Source organism: Saccopteryx leptura, chromosome 6, assembly GCF_036850995.1.
Source record: "Saccopteryx leptura isolate mSacLep1 chromosome 6, mSacLep1_pri_phased_curated, whole genome shotgun sequence".
Lineage (NCBI taxonomy): Eukaryota > Metazoa > Chordata > Mammalia > Chiroptera > Emballonuridae > Saccopteryx > Saccopteryx leptura.
Genome location: NC_089508.1, coordinates 50,383,090 through 50,405,140, shown reverse-complemented (window position 1 = coordinate 50,405,140; position 22,051 = coordinate 50,383,090). Strand labels below are relative to the sequence as shown.

Below are 22,051 nucleotides of genomic sequence, written 5' to 3'. Positions count from 1 at the left end.
TAAAAAATGTATTTTTTTTTGTTTTTTTTGTATTTTTCTGAAGATGGAAACGGGGAGAGACAGTCAGACAGACTCCCGCATGCGCCCGACCGGGATCCACCCGGCATGCCCACCAGGGGCGAAGCTCTGCCCACCAGGGGGCGATGCTCTGCCCCTCCAGGGTGTCGCTCTGTTGTGACCAGAGCCACTCTAGCACCTGGGGCAGAGGCCGAGGAGCCATCCTCAGCGCCCGGGCCATCTTTGCTCCAATAGAGCCTCGGCTGCGGGAGGGGAAGAGAGAGACAGAGAGGAAGGAGAGGGGGAGAGGTGGAGAAGCAGATAGGCGCTTCTCCTGTGTGCCCTGGCTGGGAATCGAACCCGGGACTTCTAAAAAATGTATTTTCGATGGCTTTAGGCGACCCCTGTGTTTTGGTCCTTCGACCCCCGCCGGGGGTCGCGACCCACAGGTTGAGAACCGCTGATGTAAAGGAACTGTAAGCGACCGCCTGAGATGCCACTCTGGGAAGCGCTGATGTAATCCTGGTGAGCAGATGCCGAGAGAGTGGAGGGAGCTTGGCTGAGGCCACACAGCCAGTAGTGACCAACCAGGCAGCACCCAGTGGGCTTGCCCAGCAGCAGGACTTTGTCCTGAATGACCTGGGGCAGAACTTTGCAGAAAGAGAAGAAGGCAGACAGCAGAGGGCTACAGCGGGCACAGGGGCGGGGAGGCGGGGAGGATTGGAAAGTAGGGAGACTGGCCCTGCGGGGTGCGGGTGGCCTGGGGGAGTGGAGCCGTGTGCGGAGTAAAGGTGAGGAGGCTTCCCTGCGTTTCTCCTCATTGGCTCTGAACTTCTTCCTCCAATAAAGGGGAGTAAAGGTGAGGAGGCTTCCCTGCGTTTCTCCTCATTGGCTCTGAACTTGGTCCTCCAATAAAGACGGCTTTGTGGCTGAGCTCCTGGCTTTATTCAAATCAAATGCAAAGTTTTGTTTTCAGTCAAATCCCCAGAGTTGTTTTTCTGATTCTGTGGCGGTGTTTCCTATTGTTTTCCTCCCCTTGCAAAATTCTTGTGAAGAAATGAGCCTGCCCCTTTCCGTCCTGAATTCGGGTGGGAGACTCAAGACACATCAGGAGATTTGGCAGGAAGGGGGGGATGGATAATGGCAAAGTCAGGCCAGAAGCATGTTCATTTTACAAAGTGTTTTATTGAGCTCCGCGGTGTGTCAGGCCCTGGGCTGGATGCTCGCCTGTGGCTCAGCACGCTTGGATGTGTGCCTGCCAGGACTCCACCTGTGATGGTGACCATTCATAGGGTCCACATAGGGGTTGCCATCCTCCCGTGAAGCTGGGCTCCATTGCGGGCTGCCCATCCAACCCTCACCCAACCTCTGTGTATATCCTGGGACAGGCATGCAGTGGGAACCGTTTGGTTGGTTGGTTTGCTGGTTGGCTGGAGCCTGTGTCCTAGATAGTAGTCAGGGAGGGCTGGGGAGGATACCACTCCACTCTCTAGAACACGGACTCTTAAACTTCACTCTCACTGTAGGGGATGGAACTGACTTAAATGTTCACTTCTGGGCTCCATCCTCCACGTACTGAATTCAGTAGGTCTGGACGGGGACCCAGAAATCTACATTTCTAACAAATGATGTGGGAAGGAGGCTCAGAAACCTCCCTCACACCAGATGATTTTGATCCTGGTCATCTGTGGTCCACACATTGAGAAGCCTTTCTCCAAAGGGTAGTCTGACATAAGAGAAAGTCTTAGATTTACAGCCAACAAAGCTGTGTTCATGGTCCAACTCATTAGTTGTATAACCTTGGACAAGTCACTTCACCTTTCTGTACCTGGTGGTGACAATGATGATAACATATGGGACTAAACAATTTCTGAGGGTGCACTTGTGGGTTAGAAATCTGAGAGAATCAGAGGAGGGATGATAATGGGTGGCTGTTTGGCTCCTTGCATATAGAGGGGACATCTTCCTCCCACCCCTTGTCATCAGCAATGTTCTCTCTGTGGACACCCAGCCGACCTGTCTGCACCTCCTGTAGTTTGAGCAATCTCTGGCACGAACAAGCCCATATAGGTTGTTGGGTGGGTGGTCTTACTCTATCACATGGCAAGTCCCTTGGAAGTGAAAGGACCCTACATCCTTTCTGGAAGGTGGGATGGGAGTATGTACCAAAACCAGGAAATGGCCTTGGCTGGTTTGCTCAATGGATAGAGCATCAACCCAGCATATGGGCATCCCAGGTTTAATTCCTGTTTAGGGCACACAAGAGAAGCAATCATCTGCTCCTCACTCCCCCCTTCTCTCCCTCTTTTCCTCCTGCAGCCAGTGGCTCCATTGGTTCGAGTGTCACCCTGGGCACTGAGGGTGGTTTGATTGGTCTAGGTGTCAGCCTAAGGTGCTAAAAATAGCTCGGTTGATTCAAGCATCGGCCCAAGATGGGGGTTGCCAGGTGGATCCAGTTGCAGTACATGTGGGAGTCTGTCTTACTATCTCCCCTCCTCTCACTTAAAAAAAAAAAAGGCAGGAAATGTGTGAACACCCTCATGGCAATCTTCACTCCTGTAGGGCTTTATTAAGAGTAACTGCTCTAGCACAGGGTTGGGCACACAATTCTTGGAGATGCCTTCCCCTCTCCCTGTGTCCTGAGGACAGCACCAATGCTGGCCCACCTCCTGCATTCCTGGGGAGCAGCTCTCCTCCCCAGTGTCTAGCCAAGGCCTTTCAGGCAACAGTGACCAGCCTGACCCTTGTCTTTCCTGGCCCCCCATAGATGTCCTGGCGTCCGCAATACCGAAGCTCCAAGTTCCGGAACGTGTATGGGAAGGTGGCCAACCGGGAGCACTGCTTCGACGGGATCCCCATCACCAAGAATGTGCATGATAACCACTTCTGTGCCGTCAATGCCCGCTTCCTGGCCATCGTCACCGAGAGTGCGGGAGGAGGGTCCTTCCTAGTCATCCCCCTGGAGCAGGTAGGTGCCCAGCGTCTCTCTGGGCAGAGAGAAGCCCTCCTTGGTCATGCATAGGCAGTTGCCCCTGTTTCTCTCTGCACCCCTCACTACCTTTGACTTCCTCATCACGTATCCAGTGGCTGTGCCTCCCCAAGGTTCTCCAGGGATTCACCAGAACAAGTGTGTCTGCCTTCCGGAAGACCTGAGATCTGTTCCCAGAGCTCCCCCACAGGTGTGCACTTAGACAAGTCACTTTCCCCAGGATACCTGAGGTTCTTGTTAACCCGAGGGACTGACACACATGATCTCCAAGACCAGGTCCAGCTCTCCCACCCTGTGTCCTGGATGTTATTTTGGGTTGGAGCTGGAAGGGAGGAAGACGCAGCCATGGGCACATTGGACGTCTGCAAAAATGGCACACTTATTTAAAAAAGAAAATAAAACAAAAAACATTGCAGCTCTCCACTGAGAGACTTACAATCATTTGCCTTCTCCCTCATCCCACACCTTCTATCTAAAGATTTTCCCCTCTCCGTCTGCCTTCGTGAGTACAGCAAATTAAATCGGCAAAGCCTAGATCATGAAATTTTGAAGCTCTGCTGTTCAGGCAGAGTCCCCAGAGGCCCGTGGGAGGTCACGCGCCTCAGGAGAAGTGCTCGCTGTCAGTCCTGCTTGTTTATGGCTGAGCTCACCCTTCCCGGCCTGACTCATCTCCACTCCCACCCTCTGCCAAACCGCTCAGGGGAGGAGGAGGTGCATGAGGAGGAAAGCTTGGTCTTGAAATCCACCCTCAGCTGGTGGTAGCGGATGGCTTTTTCCAGTCTCTCCGACCCACAGTGGGAGAGCACAGGTTTGGGGAAGACTTGGGCCAGATCCTCCCTTCCGCCAAACGGGCAGCTGCAGTGATATTGAGGACAGTGCCCGGGGCACAGATAGGTCCGAGAAGCGGTGGACTTTGCAGCAGGAGGTCTGGATTTTAGCATGGCCTCAGGCATGTCGCTTAACCTCTCTGCAATTTTATTTTTCTGTAATGGTACAGTGAGGATCCTAAATCCTCCTCCGTCTACATCTGTGAGGTTGGCATTGAGTGGGATAACGGACATGAAAACTCCTTGTGAATCACGTGACATGTTGAAGATGTTTTGCTGCTTTTTTGGGAGGATCGTCAGCTCTGCTCCTCAACTTTGCCGGTTGACTCAGGGGCTGTAACACATTCGAAGGGATTCTGAAATGTAGCTTCCCTCCCCAGATGGGCTCAAATACCTAACTAGCTCAGCTCCAGCAGCAGTTCCCCAGCACATTCCTGCGAGGCTCACACCGTGGCCGACCCCTTGCCATACTCCACTCAGCGGCTCGCAGAGGTCAGCAGTCAGGGCCTCACATCCTAAGAGAAGTTACTTCCAGGTGGATTAAACATTCAAAGACAAAAAGGAGAGGAAAGCTTCAAGTATACTGGAGAAAAATGGAGAGCATTTTTAAAATCATGCAATGAGAAAAGGCTTTCTAAGACAAGAAGGAAATGATGAATAGATTAGAATACTTTTTTAAAAAAAGGAAAAGTTTTGGCACTTCAATGAGACACGTAAGCAAAATTAGAGGCAAACCACATAATCGAGTACAATAGTTAAAATACATAACAGACAAAAGATTCGTGTGCAGAATATGTAAGGAGTCCAGAGAAATCAGTGAGAAAAAGAACCTAGAAAACGGGCTGAGGATGTGAGTTAGCAGTTTTCAGAAAGACAAATTATATCTTATAACGTGCTAAATAGAAAGAGACTTAACCTAGCAGTAGTCCTTGGTCCTCCCAAAGCTGTGAGAGCAGACGCTCACATCCACTCTTGCTGTATTCCGTGCCGAGATGTAAACGGAGGCAACCTGGCGATCTGTGTTAACATTTAAAGGTGCGTGTCACTGGCCCGGGAAGTCCACTTCTAGGAATCCATCCTACAGAAACATTCCCCGGGAATGTGTGCAACATGTTTTTAGTGCTTAATTTTTATTATTTACAAACGTCAACTTCTATTATTTCCAAAAGAAATAAAATTTCTCTCTCCTGGCCCTGGCCGGGAAGCTTCGGCCAATTAGAGCATTGTCCTGATGTGCTGAGGTTGCAGGTTCGATCCCCAATCAGGGCACATTAAAAAATTAACCAATGACATGAGTAAATGGAACAACAATCGATGTTTCTCTCTCTCTCTCTCTCTCTCTCTCTCTCTCTCTCTCTTTCCCTTCTTCTTCCTCTAAAAATTAATAAGTAAAAAAAAAATTCTCTTTCAAATTGCATAAAAGTTTCTAAACTCTTCCTCTCAATTTCTGTAATGGTACCAGAGTTTTATACTGTCAGTAGCACTGGTCTAAAATATGATCAGCTTTGTTTTTTTAGATCAGCTTTTGTAAACATTTCATGGATTGCAGAAAAGAAAATACTCTTCACAGGGTATTTCTCTCTATGTATAGAAAGATACAAGGTATCTGTACACATACATATTTAGTCAATGTACACATAGCTTGCCTGACCAGGCAGTGGCACAGTGGATGGAGCATCGGCCCAGGATGCTGAGGAACCAGGTTTGAAACCCCGAGGTCACAGGCTTGAATGTGGGCCCACCCGGCTAGAGCACGAGCTCGCCAGCTTGAATCTGGGATCATAGACATGACCTGTGGTAGCTGGCTTGAAGCCCCAGGTTGCTGGCTTAAGCCCAAGGTTGCTGGCTTGAGCAAGGGGTCATTGACTTGGCTACAGCCCCACCCCCCATCAAGGCACATATGAGAAGCAATCAATGAACAACCAAGGTGCCACAACTATGAGTCAATGATTCTCATCTTTCTCCCTTCCTGTCTGTCGCTCCATTTCTCTCTCTCTCTCTCTCTCTCTCTCTCTCTCTCTCTCGCTGAAAAAAGTACACATAGCTTTTCAACTTTATTTGCTCACATTCTCTGATACATTTTGTTTAATTTGATTAAGAATGGACTGAGAGGCCCTGGCTGGTTGGCTCGGTGGTTAACCCAGAAAGTGGACATCCTGGGTTCGATTCCTGGTCAGGGCACACGGGAAAAACACCCACCTGCTTCTCTGTCCTTCCTCCTCTCGCTTCTCTCCCTCTCTCTTCTCCTCCTGCAGCCAAGGCTCGACTGGAGGGAGTTGGTCCCAGGTGCTGAGGATGGCTCCATGGCCTCCTGCCTTAGGCACTAAGAAGAGCTCGGTTGCTGAGCAATAGAGCAATGCCCCAGATGGGCAGAGCATCACCGCCTAGTGGGCTTGCTGGGTGGATCCCGGTCAGGACACATGCAGGAGTCTGTCTTTCTGCCTCCCCTCCTCTCACTGGATTAAAAAAAAAAAAAAAGAATGGATTGAGAATGATGACTCACACTGCCTGTTGGATTCTGTTGTTTTCTCTAACTTCATGAAGTTTTCAGTTTACATAAGTACGTGATGGTTTGTGTAGCATATTTATAATAGTGAACAGTGGAAACAACCTGCAGATCCATCAATAAGGAAGTGGCTGAGCAAACCTGGGGGCGTGGTGAAATCATCAGAACTGGTGACAGACAGTCGCTCTCAACTGTTCAGCCCCAGAACCACTTGACTGAAAAATTATTGCAGACCCCAAAGAGCTTTTGCTTACATGGACTATGTCTATAAATATTTAGCATATTTAAAATAAAAACCAAGGCCCTGGCCAGTTGGCTCAGTGCATAGTGCATTGGCCTGGCATATGGATATCCTGGGTTCAATCTCCAGCCGGGGCACACAGGAGAAGTGACCATCTGCTTTTCTCCCTCTCCCTCTCCCCTTTTCCTCCCTTTTCCCCTCCCACAGCCAGTGGCTTGATTGGTTCAAGTGTTGGCCCAGGTGCTAAGGATAGCTTTGTTGGCCCCAGCGTTGGCCTCAGGTTCTGAGAATAGCTTGGTTGATTCATGCATTGGCCCCAGATGGGGGTTACTGGGTGGATCCCGGTCAGGGCTCATGCAGGAGTCTGTCCCTCTATCACCCCTCCTCGCACTTACAAAAAAAAAATTAAATAAATAAAAACCAAGAAATTTCAAAAATATGTATGTTACTTTATTTAAAAACAACAATAAAACCCTTTTATGTTCTCCAAAAAATATATTTTCATGTTCTCCAAATAATATATTTTACTATACTTTCTAAAACAAAAAAAATTAATGAGAAGAATGGCATTGTTTTACATGTTTGCAAATCTCTTTAAATTAGTCTGTTGCATAGACAAACATGATTTGCATATCTGCATCTGCATTTGGCCTGTTGTGATATCACATATTAGGCAGCCTCTCCCAAACTCCACGGTGCACTCCTGAGAGAGCAGAGTGAAAAAGCAAATAATGTCTTTGCATTATTATGAAAATAGTTTTAACCCAACAGACTTCTTGAAAAAGTCCTGGGACCCCACGGGTCCCAACCCATACTTTTGAGAACCACTGGTGCAGAAGAATATTTAACGAGAGAAAACTGTTTATGGCACACTGTTAAGTGAAAAACAAAATGGTGAAATATACTTAAATGATCCCATTTAAAAATATCTATGTACCCACCTCCCTGTCTGGAAAAGACTGAGAGAATAGACACCTGGTCCTAGAGGTGTTATCTTCAAGTATTGGGATCGTGAGTGCTCTTTCATTGTCTTTGTTTTCCTTAGCAATATTTTCTAAAAAGCTTTTTAGATGAATGCATAATGTTATCTGCTTTAGGGGGAGAAAAGAGTAATGAAAGCAGTTTGCCGATGTGAGGAGGGAGCCCCTAAGGTGTCAGAGGCCACATAGCCCAAAGCTGAATCCATCTCCCAGAGTGACGCAGGTTTATGAGCTTGTTGGAGAAAATACAGACATTATCCATATGGGCAGGCGGTGATGAGCGTTGCAGGGTGGATGGCTGGGAGAATGAAGCAGCTCCAAGATCTGAGTGGTTCACTGAGTTTGAGCAGGACCCCAGATTCTGTGGAGCAGAGTCCCACCCCCAGAAGAGACTGCCACTGCCTACTGCCTGGGCCAAGGCTGTCAGTCTCCTGCCCCCTGTGGTCAGAGCTGGACCTGCAGGCAAGGGCCTGGCTGGTGGGTAAGGGGAAGAAGGGCTAATAAACAACAGTAACAATCATGCTGAATTCGGAAACCCCTCATTTTCTCAGCAGAGATGAGCCGTCCCAAGCAGATCGATTTCCTGGGAAGAAGGTTATATTATTTTAGCTTCAGCATTTTCCCCTCAGTTTGATAGAAATCTCCCTAGAAAACAGTTTCCTGTGTTACTCACTAAAAACACAGAAAAGGTTTGGGCCATTTCTTGATGACTCCTGATCATTGCTTTGAGGGTTAGTCGTGAGCTGTGGACTCACGTGGCACACTTTTGTCCCTCCCCTACATTGACCCTACAATGGCAGCAGACTGTCATCCTAAACCACCGAGAGTCCCCCAGAACACTGTCTGTTGTTGTCGATTTTTTTCCAAATTGCTTTCTATCTACTGTTGGTGTCCCTCTCGTTCCCTTCTGGCTTCCCTGAGAGGCTTGGGCCAGATGAGACCATTGTGAACCCAGGACCCCCGAATTCCTGAGCCTGCAGAGAGAGGCTGCCCCTCTTCCAGGAAGTGTCATTCCTTTTGTTTTGTTTCCCTGAAAGCCTGTTGGCCTGAGATTTTAATATTTATGAGTAAAAACTTTTCTCCAGGGTAGGGAGCCAAACAGTGACAATGCCTTGTCTTTGTATGGCACTCTGGTCCAGCAGACCTGTCTTCATCCTCTCAGGTGGTAGGTGGAACCATCGCATTTTCCAGTTGGGGAAGCTGAGGCTGCAGAGACGGGCATACAGTTGGTCAGTGCCGGAGCTGGACCTGAAATCTGCTCTCTGATTTCTGAATCCACGACCCTTTCCGTGGCCCGTGATGCTGGTGAGCAGATATGTTCTGGCTGGCGGGCAGATCTCGAAGCAGTGGATTTGTCTTTCCCGGGGCTCCTGTTCAGGCCGCTGTTGTGAAGGCCAGAGCCTGTTTTCCCCCTAGTTAGCATTCAGCCGCCAGCTCACTACTCTCTGGAGTGGAATGTTAAGCTGCAGATGGGGGAGCAATCAGCACCCTGATTGCCTGGCACAGCTGGAGGGGCCTTATGAATATTCCAGAGACCAGGCACTGTGCCCAGGCCTGATTAATCACTTGGGCCTCCCCAGGTGCACCTCCCCTTTCCTGCCACACTCCCTGGGGCAGCCATCCAGACCCAAAAAGACCAAGGCTGGAAGCACAAGGCTCGTATGCCTGAGCTTTAGCCAGCTTCCTGGTACCCCACCTGGCACCTGGTAGAAAAGAAAGAAGCCTGGCTTGAACATCAGGTGTCTGGGTTCTCTCCCCAGAGGTTCTTGGCCCTGCTGCACTCTAGAATCACCTAGGGAACGTTTGAGGGTCTAACACCTCTGCTCTCTTTGAATCTCACCTCCAGTCCCATGATGAAAGTAGTTATTCTCCCCATTTTACAGATGAAGAAACAGGTTCGAAGAAGTCAAGTGACTCGTTCAAGATTGCCTGGTACACAAGGGGCAGAATTTCAACGTAGGGCTCTCCCAGCCACACGTCTGCCCACCTTACAAAGAGTTCGGGAGAGACGTGTCTATAGATGAGCCTTATGTTGCTATTACTGTCATTTGCATGTCTCCAAGGATTTCCTTGAACATTAATTCAGTCTGTATTGCGTGAGCTCCTGTGATGAGCCGACACCACGTGTGCCCCTCTCTCCTGGAAGCCAGGAGAGCAGGCATTTCTGAGAGCCTATGGGGAAGCTTCCTCTCTGAAGGACTGAAGCAGCAATTTCATTCGGCAAGGAGAGGTGAAGAGAGGTGTCCTGGAGCAGGAGACCACACCAGAGAGCATTATTCAGAGAGCATCGTTCCTTTAGTCCTGGCTATGGACTGGGCACTCAGCCATGCCAGGCACTGAGGGCCCAAGTATTATCAGGCCTGGTCTTAGAGACCTGGGGGCAGGCCAGCAGGTGTGAGTTCTCTGAGAGGGTCCTGCTCACGTTTTGCTCAAGGAGCCAACTCCATGGTGTTTGAACAAGTCCATTTTAACTGCTCCTGCCAGCAGTTCAAAATGATGGGCCATTATTGCATTCTCCAGACACTAGAGTCCCTGGTTAATTTATCTTTAGCTGCATATAGTGAAAATAACACAATCCTGGGGTTGGGGTGCTGGGCCTGATCTCCAGGTGAGGGTCACTCCTACCCCCTGGGTAAGCCCTGGGGCCTCCCCCCACCCCACGCCTGCTTGGTCTCAACCTGGTGGCCGAACAGCTCCTCCTCAGTCCTGGGGCTGGGGGGCTGCATTCCCTTCTCGCCCACTCACTGTGGCCTCCTCTTGCTTATTCTCCTGAGCCTGGTCTTCAAGGATGGGAGGCCTGACCAGGGCTGGGCTGTTGCTCCCTGTCTCCACAGCCCGGCAGGGGTGAGTGGCAGAGGTGGCCTGAGGCAGGAATGGTAGCAAAGATCCACAGGCATCTCCGTGGGAAGAGCAGAGCCCTGGAGCAGGAGAGTAGCACAGCACAGGGTCTGACAAATCAGGCTGTCACTGAGTCTCTGCCTTGCCATGTCATTGCTGTATGACTTCAGGTGAGCCACTTACCTTCCTGTGTTCTAGTTTTCTCTTTTGTAAAATGGTGAGGTTGGACCAATGATCTCTGGAGTTCAGTTTAGCTCTCACATTCTGTTCCCTTCTAACAGCATTTTAGTTGAATATGTACTCACCCGTGTGCTGGTGGGTACTGTGCGGAATATAAGAATAGCCTTTTCTCATTCTCAAGGCCCAGCTCAGATGGGGTCAGCTCCATGGACCTTTCCCCATTCCAGCACCTGTCTGGAGGCATTTTGTATCTATCGTTGTTAGAGTACTTTTTATATGCTTCCTTATCTTCCTAGATGGTTAATCCATCCATCCATCTATCCACCTGTCCATCCACCCACCTTCTCCCATGCATCCATCCAAGCATCCACCCATCCACATGCATCCATCCAAGCATCCACCCATCCACATGCATCCATCCAAGCATCCACCCATCCACATGCATCCATCCACCCACCCAGCCACCCACCCTCTAATCCATTTATTTATTCATTTACCCACTACCCCCAACCCACCCATCCATCTACCCTCTCATCCATTGATTTATTCACCCATCCATCCATCCAACAAATATATATCGAATACCTACTAAGTCCTAGTCCCAGGTCCAGGACCCGAGATGCAGCAAGACACGAGACCAAGTTCCTGTTGCCATGGAGTCTGTAGTCAGTTAGCCACCTCGATTGGACAAGAGCCCCAGAGGGTAGGGAACATGTGCGCAGGGCCTGCACACAGGAAGTGCTCCAGAAGGAGGCTCTGTGCTGACCGGAGGCCAGGTCCCAGAGGCACAGGGCTCCATCTTTCCAGCTGAGGTTTCCCTTCTCAGGTCCTGGGATCCCCTCCCCTCCCAGCCCCAGGGACAATGTGGTGCCCTGCAGGGGCTTCCCGGACCGGACCGCAGGGGTGCTGCATCCCCCCTTCAAGCCCTTAGAACAGTATTGCCCCACCCAGCGCTTTCTCTCTGGAATCGAACCCAATAATTGGCAAACCAGTTAGCTCCATGATTCGCAGTATGTTTGAGGCCTAAGATTAAAAGAAGGGAGGAAAAGTGCCTAGCTCAGTGCCGAAAACTAATAAAATCAGACCTTTTCACTCATCCAAAGCCTATGGTTCCATTCCAAATTTCTCTCCCTCCCCATCGCTTCCCACAATGAGCATGGAGCTCCTCAGTCCTTCTCTGTCCCATAACATAGCCCCAAATCTCCACCACTGCTCCCTTCTGCAGATCTGTCTCCCCCTCTCCTGGGGGAATTCAGAGATCCTTTTCCAAATCCATTTTTCTGATCTTTCCTCAATGGTTCTTTGTTCTACAAGCTGCCTTCTGCTTGCTGCGATTTGCATCTCAAAGGCTGTGACAGCCCAAATGTACAGTAAGTGACTTTGGGAGAGAGAAGTCGCAACTTTATTCCATTTGTCTGAGGCCTGAGATTGACAGCCTTGCTTTGTGTTTTTTCCTTTTTTGGAAGAATGACTGCTTATTTTTAAGAAAGTGCAGACAAGCCCTTCAGCAGAAGTAGCAATGTGGTTTCCTTACTTTATTTCAGGGTTTTCGGATAGGGCATTCTCTGGATCTGAGGTACAGGGGGGGACCAGGGACGGAGCCTGGCCAGTGGATATGCTGGGAGGTCCAAGAGCCCATCCCTCTGCCTTGGGCCAAGGCGTCCACTAGCTGCTCCTTTGCTTCTCTCCTCTGATTCCTAGCAGAGCCTGGGAGGCTGGAGATAATAGGGCTGGTTCACTGGATCTCTGTGAACGTGGGCTGTGGGCCCTGACTTGCCCATGGACACTGGCCTGGACCCAAACCAATTTGGCAGTTAGCTTGATCTGCTCCCCATTTTCTTCTAAGGCCTGGAGCTAAGGGGCATGATAGTTCTACCCCGTAGCTGTGAACCCTTGGGCATGGAATCCCTCTGGGCTTCACTTTCTCTGTGTCTGAAATAAGAGTGGTAATTGTTTCTCAGGGTGCTGTGACGACTAAATAAGGTACTGAATAAAGCACTCAGCACCTGCATGGCACACAGTGTGTGCTCAGTCAGTAGGAGCTCCGCGATGCCAACAGCTTTCCCTATGCCCTCCCCTCCCTTTCTTATCCAGCCAGGCCCAGAAATAGCCTGGGGACTGCCCAGCCTGCAGCCAGCAGAAGGGAGGCATATTTTTTGGCCTTCTCACTACCGTCTCCATTGTCTGGTGTGGTCCCTGAACTTTCCAGCAATGAGCCCCGCCCTGCCCAGAGGGGAAGGCACCCACAACCCAGTCGATTGTGCTCAGTAGCTAGTGGGGTGGGGGTCATTGTCTCCAGGGGAGCGTGACTGATGGCACTGCTCCAGGATGCGTGCCTGGAGGAAGGAGAGTTTGGAGGGGAGGCGGGCTGGACCCGCTCTGGTGCCAGCCAGCTCCTGGACCTCTGCAGTCAGCAGGCCTGCTTATCTGGAGTCAGCCCGGGCTAAGTAAGGAAAGATGTACCATAGTGTTTGGTATATAGCAAGTGCTCAGTAAAAGCCATATTGCTTTTATTTCTATTTTTATAATAACCAGAACAAGCTCCCTGTTAATGGAGGTAAGGGGGTGGGGGCTGGAAATTGGGAGCAGGAGCTTTCTGAAATCTACCTGACTCAGATACAAAGCACAAGCTCGTTGGGCAGGCGTGAGTGTGCGATTCTGTGCTGAGCTGGCCTGCAGCTCCCAATCCCCACAGTCCACACCCACCTCCAGTGCCCCGGTCCAGGCTCACACTGACGATGGGCAGATCAGGAGTCTCCCACAGTCACGTATTCCATGCTGTGCCCATGAGAAGTACTGGCCCCAGAGAGGAGTGTTTGCCCCAGGTTACACAGCATGTCTGGACACCCTCGGTGCCCTGTCCCAGGAATCCCTGCACTCGGCCACTTCTCAGAGTCCCTAACTCAGACCCTCTAAAGTGTTGGTGATGACGATGGCTTCCCTTTACAAGGGATTTGCAATTGGTTCAAGTTAGGGTGAGATTTAAGGAAACCAAACTCTCGAGATCCAAAGGACTGTGTTGCTAACAGTGGAATTCCAGGCTGCAGGGAGCCGTGTTCACGCGGGGCAGCAGCCCCGTGCCCCCAAGAGACTCGCCTGTTGGGTCAGGCCTGAAGCTGCTGCTTCAGAAACTTCCTCCTGTGCCCATGGCTCCCAATGCTTCAGGGAGCAAAAGTGATATAGGGTACATGGGAAGGGGGGGCTGAGTGGAACTGAGGTGACTGGCTTGAAACAGCATCTCCCCAGGGGGCCCATAGGGCCCAGAGGCCTTGGCCAAGGCCCCTACTAATTGACCCTTTCCATGGCAGCTTCCAGAACAATGAGTATGTGTTTGCCTCGCCTGAGAAACTCCAGGCCTGATTTAGTCCTAAGGGCAGTTTCCTTTCAGGATGGCCTTCCTCCTGTCCCTGATCTCACCCCCATCCCAAGGCTCTTAAAGAGCCAGGTCACCTTAATGGAGGTCCCAGGGGAGGTCACAGCACTCATAGCCCCTCAAAACAAGAGAGGGCTGTGTGGCATCAGCAAGGCACGGGCTAGCCTGTCCCACCACTTTCTGTTCCACTCAGCCAAGACCTTGATTGTAGTTGCTCAACAACCTATGCCCAAGTCTTTAAGTGGGTTGTCCCTCAGTTGAACACCAGCAGTGCTCAGTCTTTTATAGATGGAGGCACTGCGGCCCAGAGAGAGCAAGGGACTTGGTCAAGGTTGCACAGCTAGCTTGTGTCCCAGATGTCAGGCAATCAGTTGGGACAGCAAACCCTTCAGAATCCTATTCCCCTCATCCCGCCCAAGCAGCAGCAACACCTTAGGGGCTTTCTGTAAGAGACTTGATCTACCCAGACGGGGAGGCAGGATGCTCAGTGATGAGACACAAAGGCTCCGGTGTCAGTCTGCCTGGATTCAAATCCCAGCTCCACCACTTATTAGCCATGTACTTTGGGCAGGTTACCTAACTGTTGCGTGCTGCAGTTTCCTCCGCTGTAGGATAGGATAAGTGCTAGTCCCAACCCCAAGACTGTTCTGAGGATTCTGTAAGGTGTTAAAGCCAGGGAGGGGTACCTGGCACAGGCCGTGCACGTGGGCTCCGCCCCTAGGGCACCAGTGCCCCGTACCTACTCCCCCTCCCCGTACATCTTTATGTGGAGAGAGTTCAGCCTCAATCTTAGTCTTATAAAGTTATAGATACAGTATTCAAGTTTTCACAAACTTTAGTTTTTAACACTGGAACATTTTATCCAAATAAAACAGATTCATAACTTTGGAGGGGATGCATAGATCCCTTTGAAAAGCTATCTAGAAAAACCCACGGACTTCTTTCCAGAGTAAAGTTATGTGTGTGCCCGACTGGGGATCCAACCTGCCATGCTGGCATCTAGAAATAACGCTCTAGCCAACAGAGCTACCTGGCCAGGGCTCCCAGAGTAAAGTTTTTAAATACATAAAATAAAATAAATTAGATTACAAAGGAAACCAATTATATTGGAATATAGTTATCATAATATATACCAGAATTGTAATATAGTAGTATATGTACTTTCATATTAATATATTAGATGACATGATCAAGTGGAGGGCCTAATAATAAGGACTGTATTTTCAAAGCAACGATGAGTGTCGATACTTTTTGAGATAGCGGTAACAGGATAATGTGATCTGAAAATATCTTTGCTGTCTGTTGATAAAAAAGTTATTGGTTCATCTAATCCTGCTGGGGTTTGTTGCCTACATTTATAAACAAAAAGAATATTAAATTTTAGTTAGAGGCTACTAAAATATAAATGCAATTTTTCTTTCTTTTTTAGCGAGAGAGACAGAAACAGAGACAGACAGAAAGGGAGAGAGATGAGAAGCATCAGTTCTTTGTTGCGGCACCTTAGTTGTTCATTGACTGCTTCTCATACGTGACTTGCCCAGGGGACTCCAGTTGAGCCAGTGTCCCCTTGCTCAAGCCAGTGACCATGGGTCATGTCTATGACCCCACGCTTAAACCGGCGAGCCCACACTCAAGCTGGTGAGCCTGCGCTCAGCTGGATGAGCCTGAGCTCAAGCCAGTGACCTCGGGGTTTTGAACCTGGGTCTTCAGCATCCCAGGTCAACACTCTATCCACTGTGCCGCCACCAGTCAGGCAAACTGCAGTTTTTCTACTATCCCAGCTCACAACCTGCTCAAGGGTCTGTAGGCCCAGGTTAAAGACAGACCTCTGAAACATAATTGCAGAAGGAATATCATTGTATAAGATAAGGACAAACAGACCTGCCCTGGCTGAAGCTTGGTGGGGAAGGTCAATGCAACCACCTGGGCACCCGTCACCCTGTGAGGTGCTCCAAAATCCTAAACCTTGCTGCCATTGGGGAAGCCTGACTTCTCTGCTTGGCTCTTTGTGGTCTTTCCGGGCTCAGTTTCTCCATCTGTAAGAGGTGATGTTGAACCCGGTGTCCTCTGAGGTCTTGCTCAGCTCTGACATGCTGGGAGTCTGTGTTTCTCCTCCACTAGTGACAAAGGCCTTAGAAGCATGGGTCTGCAGGAGCCCTGGACCAGGGAGAGGGAACAGCTGGGGCCAGGCTGGCTGGCTCCCAAGTGTTGAAGGCAGGAGGAGGAGGAGGAGATACACGGTGCTCTCCAACGCGACAGCTGGGTGAGCCTGGCTGGGGGACTCGTCCTCGCCTGCCATCTGTGCCTCCTTCCTGCAGTCGGCCGCAGGGGGTGGGTAGGGGGTGCTGATGGGGCCCAAAGCCAGACAGCAACCTGGATGGGAGGGGGAGGGGCTGCCCCGGAAAAAGCCATGGACATGCCTTGTTGCTTACTCTTGAGTGCTTAACTCTTTCCCACCTCCCCTTTCTCACCGTGGTCTTAACAGTGTTCTGGAGAGGGAAGGATACAAGGCCCTGGGACCAGTTAGGCTACTGTGACTTTGAGCAAGTTATTTAACGTCTCTGATCTTCACTTTCCTCCTTTCTCCAATGGACATCATTCCTAAGAATGCTTCTTGGGATCGGAATGAGGTTTAAATGCACAAGGTGTCTAGCACAGTGCTAGACACTTTCCTGAGGGCTCAGAGCTATAGGCCATCTAAGAGGACTTACCCTCTAGGACGATGAAAGTCCCTGGATTCAACACTGAGGCCATGATGAGACCCTGGACGAAGGTCTGTAAAGTGCTCGAAGGGCCCCAGGCGCACTGACTTTGCAGTCCACTTTCCCTGGCCCACACTTTTTCTCCAGCTCCTCCCCCTTCTGGACCGTCCTTACTCACCAGCAGCCATGCACGGGGAAATCTCTCACCCATTTAGAGTAACATCTATTTATAAATAAGTATTTATTTTCAGACAGTAAAACCTTCAGATGGCTCAAACTTCCAAAGCAGTGAAAGCATACACAGTTAAAAGCCTGCCTCTCACACCTAGCCTCCAGCTACTACATTTTCTCTACCAGAAGACAGCCAGTGTTAATGGTTTCTCAAATGTCTTTCCCGAAATTATATATATGTATATGTGTGTGTGTGTGTGTGTGTGTATCCCTTTATACAAAGATAGCACACTACTTACATTGTTCTCCCTGCATCTTGCCTTTTCCCATGTAATTATATATCTTGGAAACCTTTCCACATTAAATACAGAAAGTTTCTTCATCTATTTTTACATTACACAGTATTCCACTGTTTGGATGCACCATCTTTTGTTGAGCCATAGATAGAGCCTAATGGACATAGGGATTTTTCCCATACCTTCACTGTCATAAACAGTGCCACACAGAATAATTAAGGACACACCTTGTTGCACATATCTGTAGAATACCTAGATGTTGCCTTGATGGCTCAAGAGCTATGTGCTTTCTCCCAGGAAATAGCGTGCGTGCGCACACACAGAGGAGAATTTTTTCCTGACGTTGTAGCAGGCAAAGACTGTTTAACAGGATGCAGAAAGCAATAATTATAAAAACAACGGATAATTTGAATTTTAACAAAATAAAAACGTTTGCTCATCAAAATATACTATTAAAAAAGAGAAAAGGCAGCCCTGGCTGGATGGCTTAGTTGGTTAGAACATCACCCCGAAGTGCAGAGGTTGCCAGTTGGATCCGAGTCGCACACATACAGAAACAGATCAGTGTTCCTGTCTCTTTCTCTCTCTCCCTTCCTCTATCTCTAAAATCAATCGATTAAATTTGTCTTAAAAAAAGAAAGAGCCTTAGCCTGGTAGCTCAGTTGGTTAGAGAATTGTCCCAATATGCAAGAGTTGCGGGTTTGATCCCCAGTCAGGGCACATACAAGAATCAGAAGAATCAACCAATGAATGCATAAATGGAACAACAAATTGAAGAAATGGCAAACTACAGATATAGAAAAAATATTTAAAATGCATAGATCTGAAAAAGGACTGGTATCCATAATACTATATTACTGAGTTTTAAAATGGGCAAAAAAAAAATTATAAGGCAAAACTTAAATGAAATTTGCATAAAATTGAATATACAAATGGCTAAGAAGCCTATGAAGAGGTGGCACTTCGTCAAAGTAGTTTCAGTTAGTATTATTATTAAGATTGAGGCTGAAAATCTCTTTATGTAAGTCCTATTTGCACTTCCTTTTTGTGTGACTTATTTTTCAATGTGCTGGGCCCATCATTACTCACTAGGAAAATGCAAATTAAAACCATGAGTTATTACTGTACACCCACCAAAACAGCCAAAATTGGAAAGACTGACAATATCAAGTGTTGGTGAGGATGAGGAGCAAGTAGAACTCTCATACTTTGCTGGTGGGCTGTAAAATGTTACTGCCTCTTTGGAAAACTGTTCTGAGATATCTAATAAAGTTAAACAAATGTGTACACCACAGTGGATGGAGTGTTGACCTGGGACACTGAGGATCTAAAGTTTGAAACCTCGAGGTTGCCAACTTGAGCATGGGATCATTTCAAGGTTGCTGGCTTGAGCGTGGGGTCACTGGCTCAACTGGAGGCCCCGGTCAAAGCATGTCTGAGAAGCAATCAACATACAACTATAGTGACACAATTATAAATTGGTGCTTCTCATCTCTCTCCCTTCTTGTCCCTCCCTCCTTCTCCCTCTCTCTCTCTCTTTCTAAAAAATGGAAGAAAAAAACCCCAAAAAAACCAAACAACCAAAAAACATGTTGAACAGAAGCCAGACACAAAATAGTGCCTACTGTATGATTACATTTATTTGAAGTGCAAAACCAGGCAAAATTCCCAAACCGGTGGTGATTGAAGTCAGAATAATGGTTGTGTTTTGTGTTGGCATGGGACACTTTCAGAGCGATGGAAATGTTCTGTATCTTGATTGTGGTGACAGGTACATGAATGTATACATGTGTAAAAATTTGATGAGATGTACAGCTAAGATCTTTTTTTGTTGTTGTTGGAGATAAATATACTATATTAATTTCAAACGAGGGGAGATAATATGTTTTTGAAATTTTGATAATGACAAAATTGTCTTCTGTTGAGGTGTTGTAACAATTTACAGTCTCACCAGCAAAGTATAAACGTGCTTGTTTCCTTACCTTATTGAAAATAGAGTGTTACCACACTTTTAAAATTTTTACTAAAATGATGTGTGGGAAACAGTCTCACAGTAGGCTCAAGTAGCATTTTTTATTAAAAATGAGGTTAAAATATCTTTATATGTTTAAAATGTATTTTCGTTTCCTTTTTATGTGAATTGTTCATATCCTTCATCCATTTTTCTATAGATCATTGGTGGTTCTTGTCTTAGTGATTTAATAAGTTCTTTAAGGAAATTAGCCCATTGTTTGGGATATAAGTTGCAAATATACCTTTAAAAGGGTTTTTTGTTAGTGGTGTTGTTGCTTTTTCTTTTGCAACACAGCTTTCTCCTTTTAAATTTCAAGAATTCTAATGTACCAGACCTTTCTTTTATGACTTTTGGATCCGGGCTGTGGTAAGAAAAGACTTCCTCTCTCCATGGTTGTAAAGTAGCTTTCTGACAGGCCTTCCAGTTCTTTGGATCATTTCATTTTTATATTTCCATCTTGGATACCTTTGAAATTTATCTTGATGTAAAGTGTGAGATACAGATTCAACTTAATTTTTTTATTCCATCCAGTTGTCTTAATATCACTTGGTGAGTAATTTATCTATTCTTCACGGATTTGAAGTCTTTGCTACATTCTACTTTTCTCAGTGCATTTGGGTTTCTTTATGAGCTGCATTCTTTTCTGCTGATCTCTGTTAATGTGTCAGGACCACAGTGCTGTGGTCCTGAGGCTTTGTGTTGTAATATCAATAAGGCTAAAAAAAAAAAAAAAAAAAAGAGAAAACAAACAAAAAGTATCAATAAGGCTACTCATCACTCATCATTGTCTTTTCTCAAAGGTTAACTGCTGCCTCTTCTGGCTTGTGTATTTTAATATTTAATTTTGGAATCGGCTTCTTTAGATAGACAAAACCTCTTATTTTGGGGAGGGAATTATATTACAGTCATAGAATAAATTAAAGAGTGTAGACAACCTTATGATGTTGAGTCGAACTATATGTGAACATTGGTTACTTGTTCTAGTCTTTTGTGCCCATTTAGCGTGTTACATTTTTTCTTCACATAGATCTAGTACATTTCTTGTTACAAATATTTACCATTTTTTGTTGGTATTGTAGGACCTGTTTCCCATTATATCTTCTATTTGGTGATGTATATTTGAAAGCCTTTGGTTTCTGTATGTTAATTTTTTATGCTGCCATGTTAGTAAATTCACTAATTATATATTTATATATAATAGTTTTCAGTGTTTTCTCTTAGGTTTTCTAGGCATACTCTCTTGTCATTTGCAAGTAGTGATAATTTTATTTCCTTATATGTTTTTATACCTCTAGTATCTTTTTCTTTTCTAATTGCATTGGACTTTCCTCCAGGAAACTGTTAAATAATAGTGGTTTCTTATTCCTAACTGGCAATATACAGCAGATATTTACCCATTAAATACTCTGGTTTGAGAAAGATAGCTTTTTCCCCCAACATTTAATATGAAACCTTTCAAGCATACCTCAAAGTTTAAATAGTTTTGCAGTAAACACCACCTAATTTTACTGTGACCGCTGACTACACTTACCACTGCTGGGTGCCCCATTTGTTTGAGATGGGGAAGTAGCTTCAGACTGAGAATTCCTTGGGGACATTCTGTGTAGCTGGCACAGGATCTGACAACATGCTAAGTCATTGGGTGGTACTCAGATGTACAAATACTGAAGGTGAGGCCCCAGGCACCTTCATGCCCTGTCCACAGTGTCAGCTGGTGTCACAAGTGGAGGGGACCTGAGATTTTAGGACTTAGGTGAGGTGACGTTCAGGGGAAAGGAGACAAAGGATGACAGCTTCCCCCACCCCTCTTCCAAACGCCTATGGGACCCAGGGAGGGGCAGCATTTCCAAGAGACAGTCTTTCCTGACAACAAGGAAGTTTCCTTCTTTTCCTTTCTTTTCTCTTCCCTTCCCTTTCCCTTTTCCTTTCTCTTTCTCGCTTTCTTTTCTCTTTCTTTTATTTCTTTCTCTCTTCTCTCTCTCTCTCTCTCTCTCTCTCTCACTCTCTTTCTTTCTTCATTTCTTTCTCTTTTCTTTCTTTCTCTGTCTTCTGCTCCTGTCCAGCAGACCCTTCCTGGCTCAGCCCCAGACAAAGAAAAGGAAGTGGCCTGAGAAGGTGCTTCCCTCCTCCCCTGAATGAGCTCTTCCTGGACAGCTGGAGTGGCCAGCACAGCGGAGTCTGGGGCCTGGGGCCTGGGGGCCCAGTAAGGAAGGGGCCAAGGCAGCTTTGTGTCTCTCTCAACCCTGTGGTAGACAGGGGGCCTCTGCAGTGTCAATTTTTTTATTTATACTATTGCAACCACCACCTGTGTTAAAAAATAAAAAGATAAAAAAGTACACGGTTTTATAATCAGGTAGATTTGGGTTCAAATCTTGGCACTGCCAGAAACAAGCTGCCTGAGGGTGGGTAAGTTACGGCCCTCAGCTCCTGCTCTGGGTGGTACGGAACCCACAATTGCCATGGCAATGCCAGTCTGAGCCTGTAGATGGAAGGTCCTTGGCAAACAGGCTCTGAGCTTCCTCTCCAGCCTTCTCTCCCCAACCTCCCTTCACTCTCATGGGCCCTCCCTACTCTGAAAGCTCCCAGGGCCTCCCCTCCCTGTCTCGATTAAGTCCATCCCTCCTCTGGATCCAGTGACTACCTCCCCTCCTTAGGGACTCACACTGCCCTCCGCCCCAACCCTGAGCCTATCCTGGTCCTTCCCATCTCCATGCCCTTCTCCCTCCTCGTTCACATAGACGATACCTGCCCATCCTCCCAGCACAGCTCCACGCAACCACCTCAAGGAAGCCCCCCGGGACCACCTTCTTTATTCCTCTGGTCTTCCACCAAGTCCTGTTCGTACCCGTCCCTCCATGTGGGGAGTCTCGGTCTGTTTTCACATCCATTCCTACTGCTACCTTCTGGGCTTCTTGAGGCTGGGGAACGATGCCCACC

The 22,051-nt window shown here is 47.7% G+C and overlaps 1 protein-coding gene across 4 annotated transcripts in view; it reads left to right on the top strand.

The window, feature by feature from the left end:
- The window catches only part of CORO2B (coronin 2B), a 185,687-nt gene that overhangs the window by 111,375 nt on the left and 52,261 nt on the right, over positions 1-22,051 (top strand). For all 4 annotated transcript variants that reach the window (XM_066388306.1, XM_066388305.1, XM_066388304.1 and 1 more), the window contains one exon: positions 2,765-2,965. In XM_066388306.1, the coding sequence (XP_066244403.1) occupies positions 2,765-2,965 (201 nt within the window). The remainder of the gene's footprint in view (positions 1-2,764; positions 2,966-22,051) is intronic.